The sequence below is a fragment of the Thermobia domestica genome, chromosome 18, assembly GCF_964235325.1.
Source record: "Thermobia domestica chromosome 18, izTheDome1.hap1.1, whole genome shotgun sequence".
Classification (NCBI taxonomy): Eukaryota; Metazoa; Arthropoda; class Insecta; order Zygentoma; family Lepismatidae; genus Thermobia; species Thermobia domestica.
Genome location: NC_137471.1, coordinates 146,692,297 through 146,711,162, shown reverse-complemented (window position 1 = coordinate 146,711,162; position 18,866 = coordinate 146,692,297). Strand labels below are relative to the sequence as shown.

General features: G+C 34.4%; 1 protein-coding gene across 1 annotated transcript; it reads left to right on the top strand.

The window, feature by feature from the left end:
* The first annotated feature begins 3,956 nt into the window (after window positions 1-3,956).
* LOC145676218 (uncharacterized) lies at window positions 3,957-16,935 on the top strand. The gene is made up of 2 exons (XM_081747144.1): window positions 3,957-4,356; window positions 12,714-16,935. The coding sequence occupies exons 1-2, from the start codon at window positions 4,101-4,103 to the stop codon at window positions 12,764-12,766; spliced, it is 309 nt and encodes a 102-aa protein (XP_081603270.1). The 5' UTR covers window positions 3,957-4,100; the 3' UTR covers window positions 12,767-16,935.
* The last annotated feature ends 1,931 nt before the right edge of the window (window positions 16,936-18,866 follow it).

The window sequence follows — 18,866 nt, the reverse complement described above, 5'->3', positions numbered from 1 at the left end:
GCACTATTCGTATTCACAGCTTGTGCCCCTCTGCAGTGTCTTATTCAGATTGAACTTTTCTTTTTGCCCCTCAGTAAACATTTGATTTATTTAATTCTCATACTTTCCACGGATATAGCGCAGGAATGCCAGACTCGAAAAATAGGTGTACATTTACTTTCCTGACAGATAATACATAAAAGTACCTACAAACAGGTTTCTCACTTTCTCAGCTTTCTGAAGACTTGATTCCGTTATGCTCTGAAAGCCTCATGATATTCGTAAGAGATCACCAAAAACCAATAAATTTATTTGTTCACGAATTATTGTCATAATGATTTGTTTTGCTTAGTGCATGTCCATAACAAAGGTTAAATGATGGCACCAGAAAGTTCACTGATTATCTTCTGATATATTCTGCTCCCTTGTTTTTTTTTTTTTTTTTTTTTTGAGTACTGTGCATCTATTGTGTGCAAATGTATAATATGCATGCTTATACACTTAGGTATATAGCATGAAGACGTCAAGAGCGAAAATCACGCACACGACTGCAAGATGCCCAGAAGTGTTTTTTTATTAATATTACTATATCTAGTTCAATTTAAAGCAAAGGGAATTTGAGGAACTGAGCTCGGGTGTAATCCTAGGAGTAGGCGAGAAGACAATGATAGGTTTATGTGGAAAATAACAAGAGTTTGAGAAACACACCCATACCCTATGGTAGGCGGTCTCAACAAGTAGCTTTGAGTCACAATCGCGTAGGAATGGATCGCTCTGCATAAAACCGTTTATATGATATCAGATGACACATGCCTAAAATGAAGAAGGAGTCCAGTATTTGGACATTTCCAGGTGAAATCAGTCACGTCACAAGAAAAGACTATGCAGAATACTTAATCACTGAGCTGACACAGCTGAAAAGTAATAGTGAAGAACTGACACAGCAAATACGAACACTATGTACAAAGTAATCTTCACAGAAGGAGCAATTGTGGACTGTCAAGGATGAAGTGCTTTTCATTCTTTTCGGAGGTGCTGTTACAGGCTTACAACCTGAAACATGTCAAGCTAGAAAGGAACAGCAATATTAAGAGAAATTACTTAAGTCACTTGTAACCATAGAAACGGTTCACTGCTTCTAATTGTAATCAAAACTAGCTTGTAGTGGCCACCTTTAACAAATTAGTATTTTTCGTCATCTTACACGCGTATACCCACCACAGCTAACGTGCCTCTTCTCTATGGACACACACGAGTTGGTGAATATCACCCTAGTAATATATGTAACAGTTCTAAGATATTTGCATCAAATTTTGCCGTTTTTAATAGACGTCAGTCTGTCTCCTCTCTCTGACTCGAATTTCTGAAGAGGTACTCGAACTTACATGTGAATTCACGCATGGAATTTCGAGAAATAGGCAGGAAGAAAAGTCGTGTGTGTGGCAATGTTACATGCAAAATTAAAAAAAAGGAAGGACATGCAAATATTGTGAACATACATATTTAAGCGCAAATGTTGACAAAATGGTGGGTATCTGTGTTCTGGCAGTTGCCCAACCTAATTCGTTTATAACATTTAGAAATTTAATCCACCTTATACAAAGTAGTTTTGACAAATGATTAGCGTCATGCTAAACGCCCGACATCTGAAGGATGCATATGTAAGTCGAACGCTTTAGTATGGTACTAATCACAAACGAGAAGGACTCTGCATATGGCCCAGTTTTCTTTATCATCTCTGACGAGAATGATCATTTCTAATTCATTTTCGTACTCATTGATAATTAAATTGCATCAAAGTGTTGCAAATCACTCATCTTCTGCTCCAACTGATATTTGATTCTTAAATCTGCGCCTTCGTTTGTCTTTTAACAATTCACTTACATGAAGGAGGTTAATGCCAGCAGCCCACCCCGTTTTTTCCACACTGACCTAACACTAATTCGAGCTTACTACGACACACTGGCCCGCCAGACTGATCATCACTCAGCACTTATAACGAGGAATTTAACTGCTAGTGTTTCGAAGGATAGATGGCGTTGTCGGCGAAAAACGCGTTTTAGACGGGAATGACTTATCATACAGTGTTACTGTCCTGTATATGTATACCAAGTTTTATACCGATCATCGCGTTCTAACCGAAACATGTCCCTTGTTAGAAAAAATCATATGACAAGTTATATAAAATACAGTCAACGAATTTTAATTTTTGTAACCTCCAAATTGTTTTAAACCTAGAAGTATATCATAATAAATGAAAATAAAGTAATTTGTCATACTTTTCTTATAATTTGGAAAATAAAATAAAGAAATAGAAATAAATTCCTTCCCGGAAATTGATATGCAAGAGAACAACCGGGGAATATTCCCGCTTTTTATTTTCCTTTCCACCGTAAATATTCCCACTGCCTATCACTACTCTTGAATGAGTTGACATTGGTAAAAGTTAACATTTTACGAATAGAATAAACGAAAAAAATAACTAGTGCAATTTAATTTACGGTGGAAAACAATAATGATATCAAAACAAAAGTACAAAGAAAACACACCAACCACTATTCGTTCATTGTTATGCATATTATTATTATTATTATTATAATTAATAATAATAATAATAATAATAATAATAATAATAATAATAATAATAATAATAATAATAATAATAATAATAATATATAAAGTCAGCGGTAGCTCATGCCTTCAGCAAGTATACAACAGTGGCTTAAAACACATTATAAATTTCCAATGGTCTTTATTAGGTCGGGCTTTATATTTGTGAAGAAGAAGAAGAAGAACTAATTTTTTCAATAAGCAATTACTCTGTATCATATTAAAACCTGATCGTATATTTGATTGCAAGTACCGTCTATAATTGCCGGGAGAGTATCCATGAAATATCGAGTAGAGTGGCCGTTATGGCGAGTGCATCGTGCTTTGTGTGTCCTGTGATGACGAGAGTTGTGTGGGTTTTCTATACATATTTACTAAACTTTCACACTTTTTCTTTGCTTTACACGTTCATACATTCCCTCCTTTTTCTACACTTTTCCCAGTCATTTTATACTCCTTAATTTTCTCTACCTCTTGTTCTGTTGAACTTGGCCTTCAGCCCCCTTTATCTGTTCGAAATTCTCTCCTTATTCTGATCTTTTCCTATTGTACCATACTTCTTTCCAAAAAATCACAGAAGAAACAATTAAAGAGAAAGCGCAGGAAAAGTGGTATGAAGTAGGTGTCAAGAAGAGCAGTTTGAAAGGAATATACACATATAAAAAGCGTTATGAGAAAATAAATTATATGAACAATGATTTACGAAGCATTTTTATTTTCAAAGCCAGGTCAGAGTGCCTTGAAACAGGGGTAAGATTGAAAAAAATAAAGAAATGAACGAAAAATGTCAATTATGTTTTAAAGAAGATGAAACATTAGAACACTTATTGGTAAAATGTGAAGAAAAATGGAAATGAATCGATTAAATGAAAAAGGGAAGAAATTTGGTTAAATTAACTTGGAGGCTAGGCTTTAATGTAAATGGAAGGGTACTAAGTGAGAAACAAATAGAAAAAAACAAAGAACTTCTTGAATTTTGGTGGAAAATAATGGAAAACTTTAAATGAAAAAAGAGCAGCACTTACTTTTTCTTTTTTTCAGGAACCAATCTCCCGAAGAGAAGGAAGGAAAATACCTTCAACCTGAACCTGAAATTTGACTTTTTCCCGATTGCGACACTTCTTTTTTCACGTATTTTCGCTTTATCATACTTACTACTTTCTATCTGTTTTATGACTTTGTACACACCTTGTTACTTTTTTATCATTTTTCAACTATTCTAATCTTTACATTTTACACGTTTAATTATGTTTCTAAATTGCCGATATTCTTGTTCAATACAGTGATAATGATACTATGCAAAACTTTTGTAATGCTTACTACAAACAAACAATCAAATGCCGAGAGATGAGTAGTGGTTGATGAAGAAGAATAAGAGGAAGAAGAAGAAGATTGGAAATATAAAGTTGCTCTTGTGAACGTACTTGTAAATCATTTCATTAACACTGGCAGCGTAAAATATAAGGGGAGTATAAGAATAGTGTTAAATTCTTATTATATTTCAATTGACAATGGCTGGTAAAGCGTCTGTTAAGTTGGAATTGATGTGCAAAGAAGAAATTGCTTATGACTTACCTAGTGATGATCCGCTCGAAGGGAGAGGGTGGACATACGAACTAATGAATGACAACAAAAAGTTAATATTATCTACCACGGAAGGAGAGGTATCAGTGGACAAGGATACAGCAATGTGCTCTTTGGATGTGAAACTAAACGTTGATAGGGTGAAACCAGAATTAGCACTAGAAAAAGATCCTGAATTTGAAAGTAATATATTCATTCATATTTTCATATTCATATTTATTTGCCTGTTCATAGCTTACAAATGAGGACAATCCTCAATTAAGCATTACAGTTGTCAGATATGATTTACATTCTCTATATATTATCAGTAAGATAAGTTTCCACAGAGTAATAGCTTTTTTCTAACAATAATTCTAACAGAGTATTTCTGAATATCCGTTTTTCGTTAATGTTCTTATACTTTGCTGGTAATTTGTTATATAATTTTATACAATTCATATACACAGTTTTGCTAAAATTTGCATAATTCTGTTGGATAATATACATATTACAATTCTGCCTAGTATTGTATGAGTGAATCGTATTAGCTAAAGTAAATAAATCCTTGTGCTCGATTACATACATAATTGTGCGATATATATATAAACTAGGTAATGTCAATAATTTATATTTTTTAAAAATATTTTTACATGAGGATCGTTCAGGCATACTTAACATTATTCTAATAATTTTTTTCTGTATTCGGAATGTACTAGCACTTACTCTCGAATTCCCCCAAAATATAACACCATAGTTTATTATTGAAAAAACTTTGCTATAGTATAAGGACATGACAGCTTCCTTGCACAAACTACCTTGCAACCTACGGAATGCAAAGCAGAGTGAACTGAGTTTAGTATTAATGCATTCAACATGAGTATTCCATGTTAAATCTTCATTAACATATACTCCTAGAAATTTAATTGATGGTGTTTGACATAATTCTACAGTGTCTACAGTTATTGGTACAAGTTCATTTCTTTGGCCCGGGAATCGAAATTTGACAATGTTAGTTTTTCCTAAATTCATAGTTAATTTATTTATGTTTAACCAACTAATAATTTTTGTTAGCGTCTTTGTAGTGAGCCTTTCTGCTTCATTTACTGAGTCTCCACTGACAAGAACATTTATGTCATCAGCATACAATGTTGACTTCACACAGCCTAGACTATTAACCAAATCATTAATATATACAACAAACAGAAGAGGCCCCAATATTGATCCTTGTGGTACTCCTTTTGTTACTTTCATTAAAGATGATTTAAACATTGTTCTTCTGCCATTTACCTCTTTACAGATGCCAACAGTTTGACTACGTTCAGATAAATACGACTTTATCCAATTGTTTGCCACACCTCTGATGCCATAAGAATACAATTTTTCTAGCAAAATACCATGGTCTATAGAATCGAACGCCTTAGATAAATCAACAAAAATACCAATTACATGCTTTCCTTTATTTATATCCATTGCTATATCAGAGATGAAATTAAAGATTGCAGTGTTGGTTGACTTCTGGCTTTGAAACCCGTGTTGACTTGTGGATATTATATAGAAACGCTAAAAAAAAAATGTGGTTGAGGAGACCTGCGCGTCGTATTCTAATGACTCCCAACAATTAACAATAAAAAGTTTAAATTCAGTTCGGCCAGAAAGGTAATGTTCAATTCTTCATTAACTAATTGGCTCAGATTGATAATACGGTTACATGGTTTCGGAAATTTTGTTGGTTAAAAGCAATACTTCACGACAAATATTTAGGTATGATAGATATCATGAACGTAAGTTAGTAGCCCACAATTTGGAAATGGCATGGCACACATAGACAAGCTGTATAACAAATAAAAATAATAACAAGATTGATACGATTCGTGCAATTCTTATGTAGTTCATATCTTTATAAAATAATTATTTCTTTATTATTGGTTACACATTTCTCACTAATTGTTTCACATATTTAAAATATGGGTGCTCGACGATATTGTTTTATTTATATAGAGACTTATGTAAAATAACAAATAATGAGAATGGTAATTATCCTAAAATTTTACAAATGTAAACCTGTAATGTATTATATTCGAACATAAACTATGGACGTTTGTGCTTTTATTTTGATTTAGCTCAAATGGGTCTAGCTTGATTCTTCCGGCGGGCTTCGATAAACATAAGTAAAATACAAGATAAAGAATATTTTAACCAACAATGGATGTTCATTATTTTTAGAAGTCCATACAACAGTCCATTTCATAGCTGCACTCATTTTTTCAAGGAAGTCGACTTTTTACATTCCAAGAATCTTTTTTAGGGTATGGACCTGCATTTCTCAATATGGGATCACTTTAGGGGCTTGGTGTACGTACATAATATATGAATTATTGTAAAAACAACGCTAATCAGCATGTGCTAGATGGCCGGTAAAAATGAGATTGCTATGCAGATTAGGGCATTACGCAGAATGTGGGTAAACAAGGATAGCGCAAAATTCTGTATTTAGGATGACTTACATGTCTTTCCTGTTGAATGTGTTCTTGTACGTTCCTAAGTATTTTATAGGTAACATGCTGAAATGCTTTCTTTGCTTGTATATTTGTGTTCCAAAGTAACACAGTACATTAGGGACGTAACTTCTTAATTATATGGATCCCTTCATTCCCAAACATTTTCATAGTTCCGTGGTATGATTTGCCACACTAAATTTTGATACTTCATTTCGTTTACAGTCGTTACTACCTACATTGACAAGGGATTACTTTGCACATCGGGCATTACTTCGCACAAAATATGAAGAAAGTTTCACAGTCCTCCGTCGGTAAAACCATGAACTGTATACACGAAGTTTCAACTACCCCCTACGATAGAACATGTAACTTTATTTTGGCTTTAATGTGGAGGTCAGAATCAGTTCTAATTACAGGGAGGGTTTGTTGTTGAAGTGGCGCGGAAAACAGTCACTGTAAGGACCGCCAAATTTTAAAAGAATTTCCATCAATGTTAAGTCAGCTTCCTTATATTATGCAACGTAACTAATAACCGTTTGAACATTTTAATACAAATAAATTAGCAAACGGCGGTTAAGCCCTACGGAGCGCCATTCTGTGCGTAATTATTTGACAACACAGGTTGTAAGTCATTCATTAAAAATACAGATTAATAAATTGGATCCTAAAACCAACAGTGCTGACAATCTCTTACAGTTGAAGCTTGCAGGGTCCCTGACGATTCGAATGAATCGCTTCTACCCTAAGACCTTACATACCACCCTAGTTGCATGCCTTCGGTATTCAAGTCATGACAAATCAGGGTTAATTTCCGAACCCCAATTGGGCTGTCAACATTCAGGCCTTGAGGAGGCATTTTAAGAAAATAAATATAATGAAGAGGACGACAAGAAATACACTTTGGGAGGAGATTTAATGCTACAGCCTCATATTTCAATTCATCAATTTTTGAATCATTAGTATTACTTCAGGCTCGTTCGTACCTACAAAATTGGTAGGTTTACAAATGTAACCTTTTAAAGAGCGACAGCTGATACTTATGTGTGGCTTACTAGCAATTGCACTTATCTTTATCGAGAATAAAGTCACATCCGTGAGCATTTGTCACAATAGTGAAACACAAGATAACAGTAATATTAACTTGTTCATTAAACATTATTGTTGTTCAGGGCCTACTCGTACGTAGCAATCTTAATATGTTCTCATAACAAACCTTAATTTTACCATATACTGCCTAACTGACGTAGGCACTCCGTACTATCGATACGTCATAGTATCCGGTGCTTATCGTAGTAAAGGGTGAAATCGTAAACGGGCTTCCCTTTTTCTTTTTCTCGAGATCGGTTTATGATTCCCGGCACAAGAATACAAGAGTTATTTTCAAATATCAAAAAGAATAACATTTAATTTACTTTCTCTAAATGCAAATCAAAACTCTAATTATTTTCTATAAATCCAAATCAAAACTAAATATTATACCAAAATCTAAAATCCGAACATCAATTTTATTACTATTATACTTTTCTCTAATTATGCCAAACATTAAAAATAAGAACAAAATTTTGAAATTTTAGTCAATTGTCGAATCTGCACATTAGCTGGGACCCAACCAGGCGTCGGACTGGTTTCATCACTTTAATTTTATAACGAAAGTATTGATGTGCTATATTTTATATATATTTTAACCTTCAACTTTTCTTAACTTATAATATCGCTTTCTCTAAAGTCAATTAACTTCAGTTATCATTAGTCACATTGAATGCACATTTACTTTTCATAGTAGACTGCATATGTATATCGAACAACGAACAAATCAAGGAGGAAATTTATCAAATTCAAGATTATTGTCAATTACTTTCAATATTATACTAAATTGTGTTAAACTTACAGTATTTTGACGGCGACTTGATCTTACATTACAACTTTCGCATATTTTCTCATTATACAATCACAACATCAGATGAAAAAGTTCACTATCTGAAGAGCACATTTTTTTAATTACCCAAAATTTTAACTTTATGATTAATTGTAGTTATTACTAGTACTTCTCTAATTATGTTCGTAATTATCTCTAATTGCGTAACATGTCTCTAAATGCTTGATTGTATGGGGACTGTTAATGTTAATATAAACATAAAGAAGAATGATTAAAAACTCAAGCAAAATTTAATAATAAAATTTTATTATGAAGTATGGTTCCCAAAACTGGAAAGACCTGAAAGAAAAATACAAAACTTAAACATCCTAATAAGAATTCGATACTGAAAGTCCGCATCCAAAACGGGATAGCCATACTTTTCAAAAGTGGTGCGGTATTATTACAATTTCAAAGTCGGAAATTGCGTTGTAAATCAATTACCTGTTTAAAATCTCCAATCCTCTCCTTCCTCTCCTTTCCACATTCATCTTTCATCTCCAAATACTGTAAGGAAACCATAAAACATGACATCTAAGTAAACGTACCTGATTGTAGAGCGATATTGATGGTTTGTTGCACTGGTGCGTCAGTCGCGGTGGGCACACACTTTGATTCTGATAAGTAACCTTCGAAATTCGGGGAAATAATGAAATAAATAAACAATAATCCTTTTTTCATAATCTAAAAGCTTAAAAGTTCAAATTTTGTATTTCTGATTTCTAATCTCTTCCGGGGTTTAACCCGAGGTGGGTGAAGTTCACGCTTTTTTGTGCTAAGATTTTAATTTTCCATCTGTGCCGGTTACGCTTGTAAGCTGTAATTTAGCACGCTTACGTGTACTTTTCCAGTTAGTTTGTTTAATTTCGGAACTTTTCTCCTTTTTACAGCGTATTTACTAAACTTCCACGTAATGACACGCCTTCCTTTGCGACGTTTAGATTTACGCTGCATTGCGATACCTGCCATAAATTTCCTTTTAGGTTTGCGCTTACTATTACTATATTTTGCCATGTAGTTTACTATACAATGTTCGTACGTGTCTTCGCTTAAGCTTTTTAGTGCTCTTCGGAGTCGATGTATACTTCTTCCGCATGTTTGACTCGAAATAACCTCGCCTACAGCTCGACTTTAATTTGCATGTAGTTCGTCTTTGATCGAGTTTAGTGCGTTCCGAATTACGCTTACCAAGGCACTTTCCTTTCATTCTCAACTTATTTCCTTCTGCACAGCTAATGTGTGGTTGTGCGTGCTGAGAATACGCTGTACGTGGAGGTCGACGCACCTTGTTTTCATCATCAGCAATCAACATGTCTACATTTTGCGTAGCAATACACTTAAACTTTCTTTTTCTACAATTTCGCAATAGTGAAGTACTAGCTTGAAAATTCAAACATTTCGGCAAGTGAAAATTAATAAATGTTGCATCTGATGTACTGATATGATCACGTCTGCTCATTTTAATTCTACTGATTATGCTCCTCGAAATCGAGTTTACGTTAATAATGTATTACGAAAACTCAACTGGGTATCATTTGCCATCTTATTTTTCTTCCTAACTTTGGTGTTACATTTCGGTTCTTTAACGGAAATATACTTTCGACTGCGTGTGCTTTATTTGAAGTGTTACACTTGTATACGGTAAACATTTCCGACCGATATATTATGTACGAGACCTTCACTACGCAAAACAGAATTCGCTTGGCGGGTCTATTGTGAATTTTAAGTCGTTTCCTTCTACAATCTCAAAGCTGATAAAGTCGGAATGGATTTGCAGAACTAAAATGCAACTTACGTTAGCCATACACTCTTATAAAGACAAATTTGAATTTGTTAATTCGCGCAAAACCATTTGCCTGTGACACAAAACTGACAACACTGTAACTTCGTTATCACACAAAATCATCAATTGAACTCTCAAGCCTTCCCTGGCTTTTTCGAGAGGGCGGATACGCGCAACCTGAACGCTACCGCTTATCATGTGTAAACATCGGTATCCCTTGCCGGCAAAACAATTACATTAGAAACAATTATTTACAGGTACGCGTAACGATTCTTCTTTTTTCGTATGTCTACACTGCACATTTCCTTTTCCTGACTGTAATCGACTTTCTGGTTTATTTGGCACATATCTTTCACAACTTGGGCTGGCTCGAATTCAAGACGGTTTCTTTTCCGCCTTGCACTCTTTTATTTTGTTGGTTTGCCTACACTCAAACTGTGCCGTTCGCATGTATTCATAGAACACAGTGAGACCTTTCTTTCATTCCGCTACTCTATTTTTAAACTCAGCAGTTACTGAATCAACATGATTGGCCGCGTTAACTAATTCAGAGAGTACTTCAGTTAAAGAGTTGTTGGCTACTTTGATATTATTACGTAAGCTGTCTGCTTTGGCATTCAATTCGCTCTTTCCGACGCTCCCAAATCGTTTCCGTTACAGGCTGTTGAATTTCACCTACTGATTCATGTATTTTTTGTCCATCCAATATTCATTACCATTTTTGAGCAATGGTTTATAATTGTTTCTCTAATTCCTCTGTCAACATTGCTTGAAATTGTTCTAAAACACTAGCCTCTATATTGATTTGAGTTACGAGCAACTAATTCAAAGTACAAAAATATAAATATCTGAGTTTAATACGAAAATAAGAAACATGCACTTAAAACATGAAACACTAAGAATTTTGATATTACTACCATTAACAACCAATCCTTGTTTTTGCAACTCAGGTTTCACTTTGCGAAGTGCTTCAATATAAAATTAACACAGATATAAACTAGTACCATATATAAAATATTTTCTATAACTATTCTATCAGGCTTTGATTCCATTTTGTACTAATACACAATAACACACTCAGCAAGGCCATGTGATAATATTTGAAAAACAGTATCACGTAACAGTTTCTACACAATGACTGTGTCTTCAGCAGACTTCCACTCCTACTGGTTGCTGGGAGTTGGTCATCACCTATATATACTGTCCGGAGATCAATTTTAATTAGGTTCTGCCCCTTGTTTAAAAAGTAACACTGGTCTGGCTTTCACTTTCACTTTTTAGCTGCACACGTGTCCAATTAAAGGTTTAATTTTTTCCGCTGGATGCGTCCTGTCCTCTAATTATCCTTATTTTCCTTGCTTCTCTTTCTTTCTTCTTCCTTTTTATTCCTTCTTCTTTAAGCAGAATCTTCTCTCACTCACGATAGTTTTGGTCTCGCCTCGATTCTCATCTCCAAAGCATGACTATAGTGTGAGTTAACCTTGTCCCGTCTCGAATTAAAATGTCTCAATCCGATTTTGTTTGGTTTGTTTTAGAATCGAGATGAGAAATTCGCCTTTTCATGGGCAACATTACACAAAACCGAAATATTTTTTTTTGCCTAATATCACGTTTCTGCTTGTGATATTTCACGTTTCTGCTAATTTTTAAATATTTCTCGAGATAATTGTTATTATTATTAGTATTACTCCTGAAAATTTGATAGTTGAAGTGCTGAAACAAACGAGTATTCACATATTTGAATGTAATGAAGCGTGTGTTATCGCCGGTCTATTTCCATCAAAATTCCTAAAGTAAAAAAAAAAAATGCTTGACGTGTATTTTTTCGAAGAACCTCGAGATTACTGGTCAAGCCCCTAGACCACTGAACCACAATCACAACGCTGTAAATGATTCGTCTTTAGTCTTGTTACTCTAAGTTTCTCTGCCTCAGCTTGGAAAGTTGTATGTAATTTTTTAATTGGATTCAAAATGCCTTTCGTGTTCCTCTTATGATGATATAAGTGAATTATCTTCGGTACAGTTTCTAATAATACGTTGAGTTGTTCTTAAACCTTTGGATCGCAAGTTGGTTTTTTCTTCTCATACAGTGCATTTGTGTGAAGACAGCCGACAATACCTGGTCATAGACTTATGTCCGCCACGATATAAATGATAGTTTAATTTGATATAGTGAAACAAAATACAGCAACTTATTTTGAGACAATAGTGATATGGTACTCCATTTCATATTTCTACAATATTTAATGTAATAAAACATGTAATATAGCGTAACTTTATTATGTAATATAGCGAATGATTACATGTTTTCTTGCTACTTAATCATTATCTCCATTTACATTTCATTGTTTGTTGAATTTTACAGGCGCGAAAACATCTTTGCTTTCCACGGAGAAGGGAATAGTTTTACTACATTAAATAAAGCAATTTCTCATTCTTATGAGGAATCTGATACTTCGACGCAGTTTGGCAAAGGATATCACCGATCACGTTTGACAAAAAATATGGTGACACAGGAAAGTGAAAAGCGTCATACGTATCAAAATAGTGATAAACGCTCTAATCAATGCTCAACAATGTCATGTTGTGAGTTTATGCATTCAGGTGAAAAATCTCACATTTGTGAAGTATGTGGAAAGGAATTTAGAGGATGTTCAAGTTTGGCTACGCACATTGTAATTCATACAGGAGGAAAAGTTTACACATGCGAACAGTGTGGTAAGGCATTTACTTATCGTTCGAATTTAGTTAAACACCTGTTATGCCACACAGGAGAAAAACCTCACATGTGCCACGAGTGTGGTAAGGCATTTACTCAACGTTCGACTTTGGCTAATCACATGTTAATCCACACAGGAGAAAAACCTCACATGTGCCACGAGTGTGGTATTGCATTTAACCATCGTTCACATTTGGCTACACACATGTTAATCCACAAAGGAGAAAAACCTCACACGTGCCAAGAGTGTGGTAAGGCATTTACTCATCGTTCGACTTTAGCTAATCACATGTTAATCCACGCAGGAGAAAAACCTCATATGTGCCACGAGTGTGGTAAGACATTTACTCGACGTTCACATTTGGCTACACACATGTTAATCCACAAAGGAGAAAAACCTCAGACGTGCCAAGAGTGTGGTAAGGCATTTACTCAACGTTCACATTTGGCTACACACATGTTAATCCACAAAGGAGAAAAACCTCACACGTGCCAAGAGTGTGGTAAGGGATTTACTCACCGTTCGATTTTGGCTAATCACATGTTAATCCAGAAAGGAGAAAAACCTCACATGTGCCACGAGTGTGGTAAGACATTTACTCAACGTTCACATTTTGCTACACACATGTTAATTCACACAGGGGAAAAAGAGTAAACATGCCAAGAGTGTGGTAAGGCATTTAATCGAGGTTCCAGTTTGGCTGTACACATGTTACTCCTCAGAGAAACAAAATATCACACATGCTACGAGTGTGATGGCGAATTTAAATATCGTTTAAGTTTGGTTATACACATGTTAATCCATGGAGGAAAAAGAGGTCACTTATGCAAAGAGTGTGGTTAGAAGTTTAATCGAAGTTCAACTCTGGCTACATATGTTAATATGCATTAGTATGATCTGAGTGTGGTATGTCACTTAAGTTTGGCAAGAGACATGTTAATCCACACAGGAGTAAAACATCACACATGTCAAGAGTGTGGTAAGACATTTAATCTACGTTCGTAATTGGCTACACACATATGAATCCAAGGAGTAGCAAAATCTCACCTTGGAAAAATCCTGGAATAGAATTTATTCAAAGCTCACACGTGCTGAGCCACACAGGATCAAAACCTCACACGTGAGAAGTGTGGAAGACGATATAGTCAACGCTAAAACTTTGATATGCAGTTGAACACAAGTCAGTCACCAAAGAGATGCAAAGAGCTTAGCAAGGCATTTACTCAAGGTTCACATATTGCAAAGTAAACGATAATCCACAAAGGACAAAAATATCACACGTGCGGAGAGTTTATATGGGATGTCGTATTCTGTTGGAGGAATAGAGATAACATAATCTACGCTGTTATTTTTACGCGTGCTATGAAAAATGTACTATCCCAAATTGAGTGCTTGAGTAGAATAGTCGACAAGGGATTTCATTTGTGACTGACGTTATCCCATTTTTATTGTAGATCCATATCTAGGCTCAAGTTATAGTCACCAAAATGAGAAGCTATGTCACCTTCTGACAACATCTGGAAATGTTCGTGGCATCTTTCAACTAAACTTTGAGCACTGTTCCTATATAGACTGCAGAAACACCCGACGAAGACTGTTTTTGGACAGACTTACCTCTGCTCAAATAGTTTCACACTCACGTACGAGATCATTCTGTGCTCTGCTGCCCCGTTAATTTTAATACTACAAAAATCCGCCTTTATGGTCGCCGTCTTATTTCTATGTAGAGAATTGGTTGAGAAACGACATTCCACTGTTCCTTATTGATATTTTCAGACATGTTTCGCTCACCACTAAAAAGCCATATTTACGGCACAGTCTGTAAAATTGTTTGTAACACTTTGTACATTTTTGTAGTATAGGTTAAAGGTGGTTTTGTGTTCACTGCACTTTTGAGCAGCATTCTACTGTACATCACCACATTAAACGCAGAATATAAAACATCTGATTTGGCACACTTCTCTAGCGTGGGATCACGTTGTCCAAGTCACTCTCACTCTTTTCTTGCCATCTGAGTTTAACATTGTAAATTATTTTAATTGAGTGTTCTCTACCAATAATTGATAACGATATTTCACTGCATCTCCAACTGTCAAACGGAGACTCTAGCCGTTGCCTTACTAGTGGGTTCAAATAAAAATGATAAAGCATAAAGATAGCACAAATATTTTTCCCGAAGTAGTAGCTCGAACTTTAACTTTTCTGCGGTTTGATGCCGACATTTTGTATTTTATGCATAGGCGATCCTAAGTACATACAAAGATTTGTTACTGTCAAACTTAACATACAGATTTACAGTGTGGATAGCTTCATTGTTCAAAATCTATAAAAAAACTGTTGACCTTCTAACCACAAGTTTTCCACATACCTTTCATTGTCCGATTATCTAGTCCCACTCTGGAGCTATACCAATGCATAACTTGTCAATATTACAGTAATATATCGAAAAAGTAAATCTCACCTATATCAACAAACGCTTCCAAACTCAGCACCCTTTATACATGCAATATATACTACCTCACTTTAGACCCCATACCAAATCGCTATCAGCATACTCCTTGTCCCTAATGTTTACGCTCTGCCAGTACACTTTACCCTCGTGAGATTCATTATTCTAACCCTTATAGTGGTAAGGTGAAAAAAAATTATGAATGGTAACATTATGCCTCCTGGACCCAGGAACATTTTTTGTCTGATAAGATGTGAACTAGGATTTAAATTTGTATTATATTTACAATATTAAGTACAAACACCAGACAGTGGATACGCTTTAAGCGAAACTATACACTTTTATTAAGGCAATACCTTTCTTGTTAAAATTAAGTTCGAAAATTATGTGACTATTTTATTGCTTACATATCGGTACTGAAAATAAAATATTTATTAACTAGAAAGAAGTAAACCAGGATTTCTCCTAATAGCGGTATATTCACGTTTCAATTCTACAGCAGTCTCCACACATCATTTTTGCGTGACTTAGGCAAATTCACATACAACAATTTTGGCAAAATATCTGGCCTTACTGTGTTTATACATGTAACATCGTCCTGGCTTTCCTATATGATTAGGTACAGAAGCATATCTTAGAGTCAATCCGAAAAAGCTTGCTGTGTTCGCTAAATGTGTAATATTACTATTAGTCGGTTCTACATTTTAGAAGTGATAAAATCACGTTATTTGCCATCGTGTAGTATTTCTTTCTTCGTCATATTCAGTAGGTATCTGGTCTACTATGTAAACCCCACCTTTAGTATCGTTGTGAAATGTGACGATCTCTGGCTTCCTGTTATCTCTGGAACTCTCATCTAATTTGACGTCATTGGGCATACTTAAGATCAGCACTAAACACAGATTTTTCTTAGATGCATACGGACCAATGGCCCACACAGCAAGGATTATTTCCTCAATCAAAAGAAAATATTTTCCTTGGTTTCCAAAGGGTTTTCATTCTCTGGAGATTTCCATGCTGGTTTCTTCAATGTATTCCGAATATTTCCCGAAAATAATTTTCCAAAAATGTTTGTAAAACATTTCAGAAATTACCGAGAGTACATTTTGAGAATGCTAGCCGGAAAGTGAATTCAGGAAAATATTCACGAAATATATTAGAAATGTTGTTTTGGAAGTAATGTAATATGTTTTCACTGTTGAGAAGGGAAATGTTTTCGAAATGATAATAAAAATGTTTTCCATATATGATATGGAAAACAATGAAACGAAATATATTCCATATATTTAAAAACTGTTTTCTAATACGTTATTTGCAATATTTTCTATTTTTACGAGAAAACATATTGAATCTATATTTTTAAAAAGGTTTAGAATATTTTAAAAATAAATTCTTTCGTGGTATAAGAAATATTTTTCAGAAATGTTTTAAAAAGGTTTACCTAATTTTTACAAAAGTATTTTGGTAATCTTCTCTTATAGCTTAAATAAAATATTTTCGTACAATATTTCAGTATTATTTCCAGAATATTTTATCGAATTTTGAATATAAATCTTCAAAACAGGGAAAATTAAACACATTAAAAATGAATAGATAATGTTTTCCGTTATGTTTTGGAAAATATTTTGTGTTTTTAGTTACCAAGATTTTCTGATATGTTATAGAAACATTTTTACATTGTTTTCAGAGTATACTCTTCCGTTACTGGAGAAAATATATTCCTCGTTATATCTGAGAAATATCCCAAATATTTAACGGAAATATTTTTTAAAGAAATGTTTAGAAAACATTTTATGAAGTAAAGGAAGTATATTTTTTAGAAAGTTAGAAGCAAAATAATGTATAAATTAATTATTTGCTGAGCAAAACTGTATATACGATTGTACAGTTATATTGTATCACATAGTGTCTGATGAAGCCAAAGAGTTAGTTGTGAGGAACATAAAATAAATAAAACGTAAGTACCAGAAAATAGAGGCAAGTCAGACATCTTCATTTGTAACACATTTGTTTAGAACTATAGTTAGATGTCACGAGCAAGCCCTCTAAACATGTTCCATCCTTTAATTTTATCCGTGTAAGAATTCCTGATTTCAGGAGAAAATTTCCATTAACTATGGCATATAAGAAGTTCTACACTCTTATACTTTGTTTATGTATGTGAGATCACATGAGAAACCAAGATACAATGGTAATAGGTTTTCTTAAAGAAAATTTCTTCCAGGGGCAAAATCTAAGTGTGAAGGTGCTGAACTGGGACTTTAATTGCGTCCCTTGTGCAAAAATAAAAAGTAATCGCAATTGTTATTTATTTTAGTTCTTGGGGGAGGGGAGATGGAAGCGAACCCTCGGAAGGATCTCTGAAAAAATGAAAGACTGGATTCTAACCGCCACTTTTTGGTATATTACACAAAGTAAAGTTGTAGTTACATTGTTCCAATTCACAAGAAAGGCGACAAAACTGACTGTAATAATTATCGAGGCATTTCTCTTCTGTCAACATCCTATAAAATCCTTTCAAATATTCTATCACCAAGATTGACCCCATACGCAGATGAAATTATTGGAGATTATCAGTGCGGATTTAGACGAAATCGATCAACAATCGACCAAATATTTACCATTCGCCAAATACTCGAAAGAAAGTGGGAATACAATACCCCGGTACATCAACTATTTATTGATTTTAGAAAGGCGTACGACTCAGTTAGGAGAGAAACATTATACAACGTTCTTACAGAACTTGGAATACCGAGAAAGCTAATTAGATTAATTAAGATATATTTAAGTGAATCCCAAAGTAAAGTCCGGGTAGGAAAATTTTTGTCCACGAGCTTTCACGTCGAAAATGGCCTGAAACAAGGACATGCGTTGTCGCCATTATTATTTAACGTTATGCTGGAATACGCCATAAGGAAAATCAAAGATAGCAACCAGGGCCTAGAGTTGAACGGTATTCACCAGGTTATGGCATATGCTAATGATGTAAATTTAATAGGGGATGATAGGAGAACAGTAAAAATAAATGCAGAGATCTTATTAAATGCTTGCAGGGACATGGGTTTAGAAGTAAATGCAGAGAAAACTAAATGCATGGAAGTGCGTCGGGACCGTAATACGGCAAATTGTGGAGGCGTTAACATATTAAATAATACTTTTGATAAAGTGGATATTTTCAAATATTTAGGATCAATATTAACAGACGAAAATCATATTCACGAAGAAATTAAATGTCGACTAAAAGCAGAGAATTCGTGTTAATATTCGGTTCAAAATCTCTTGTCGTCGCGAATTCTGTCGAGGAATTTGAAGCTTAAAATATATAAAACGATAATCTTGCCTTTGTTCT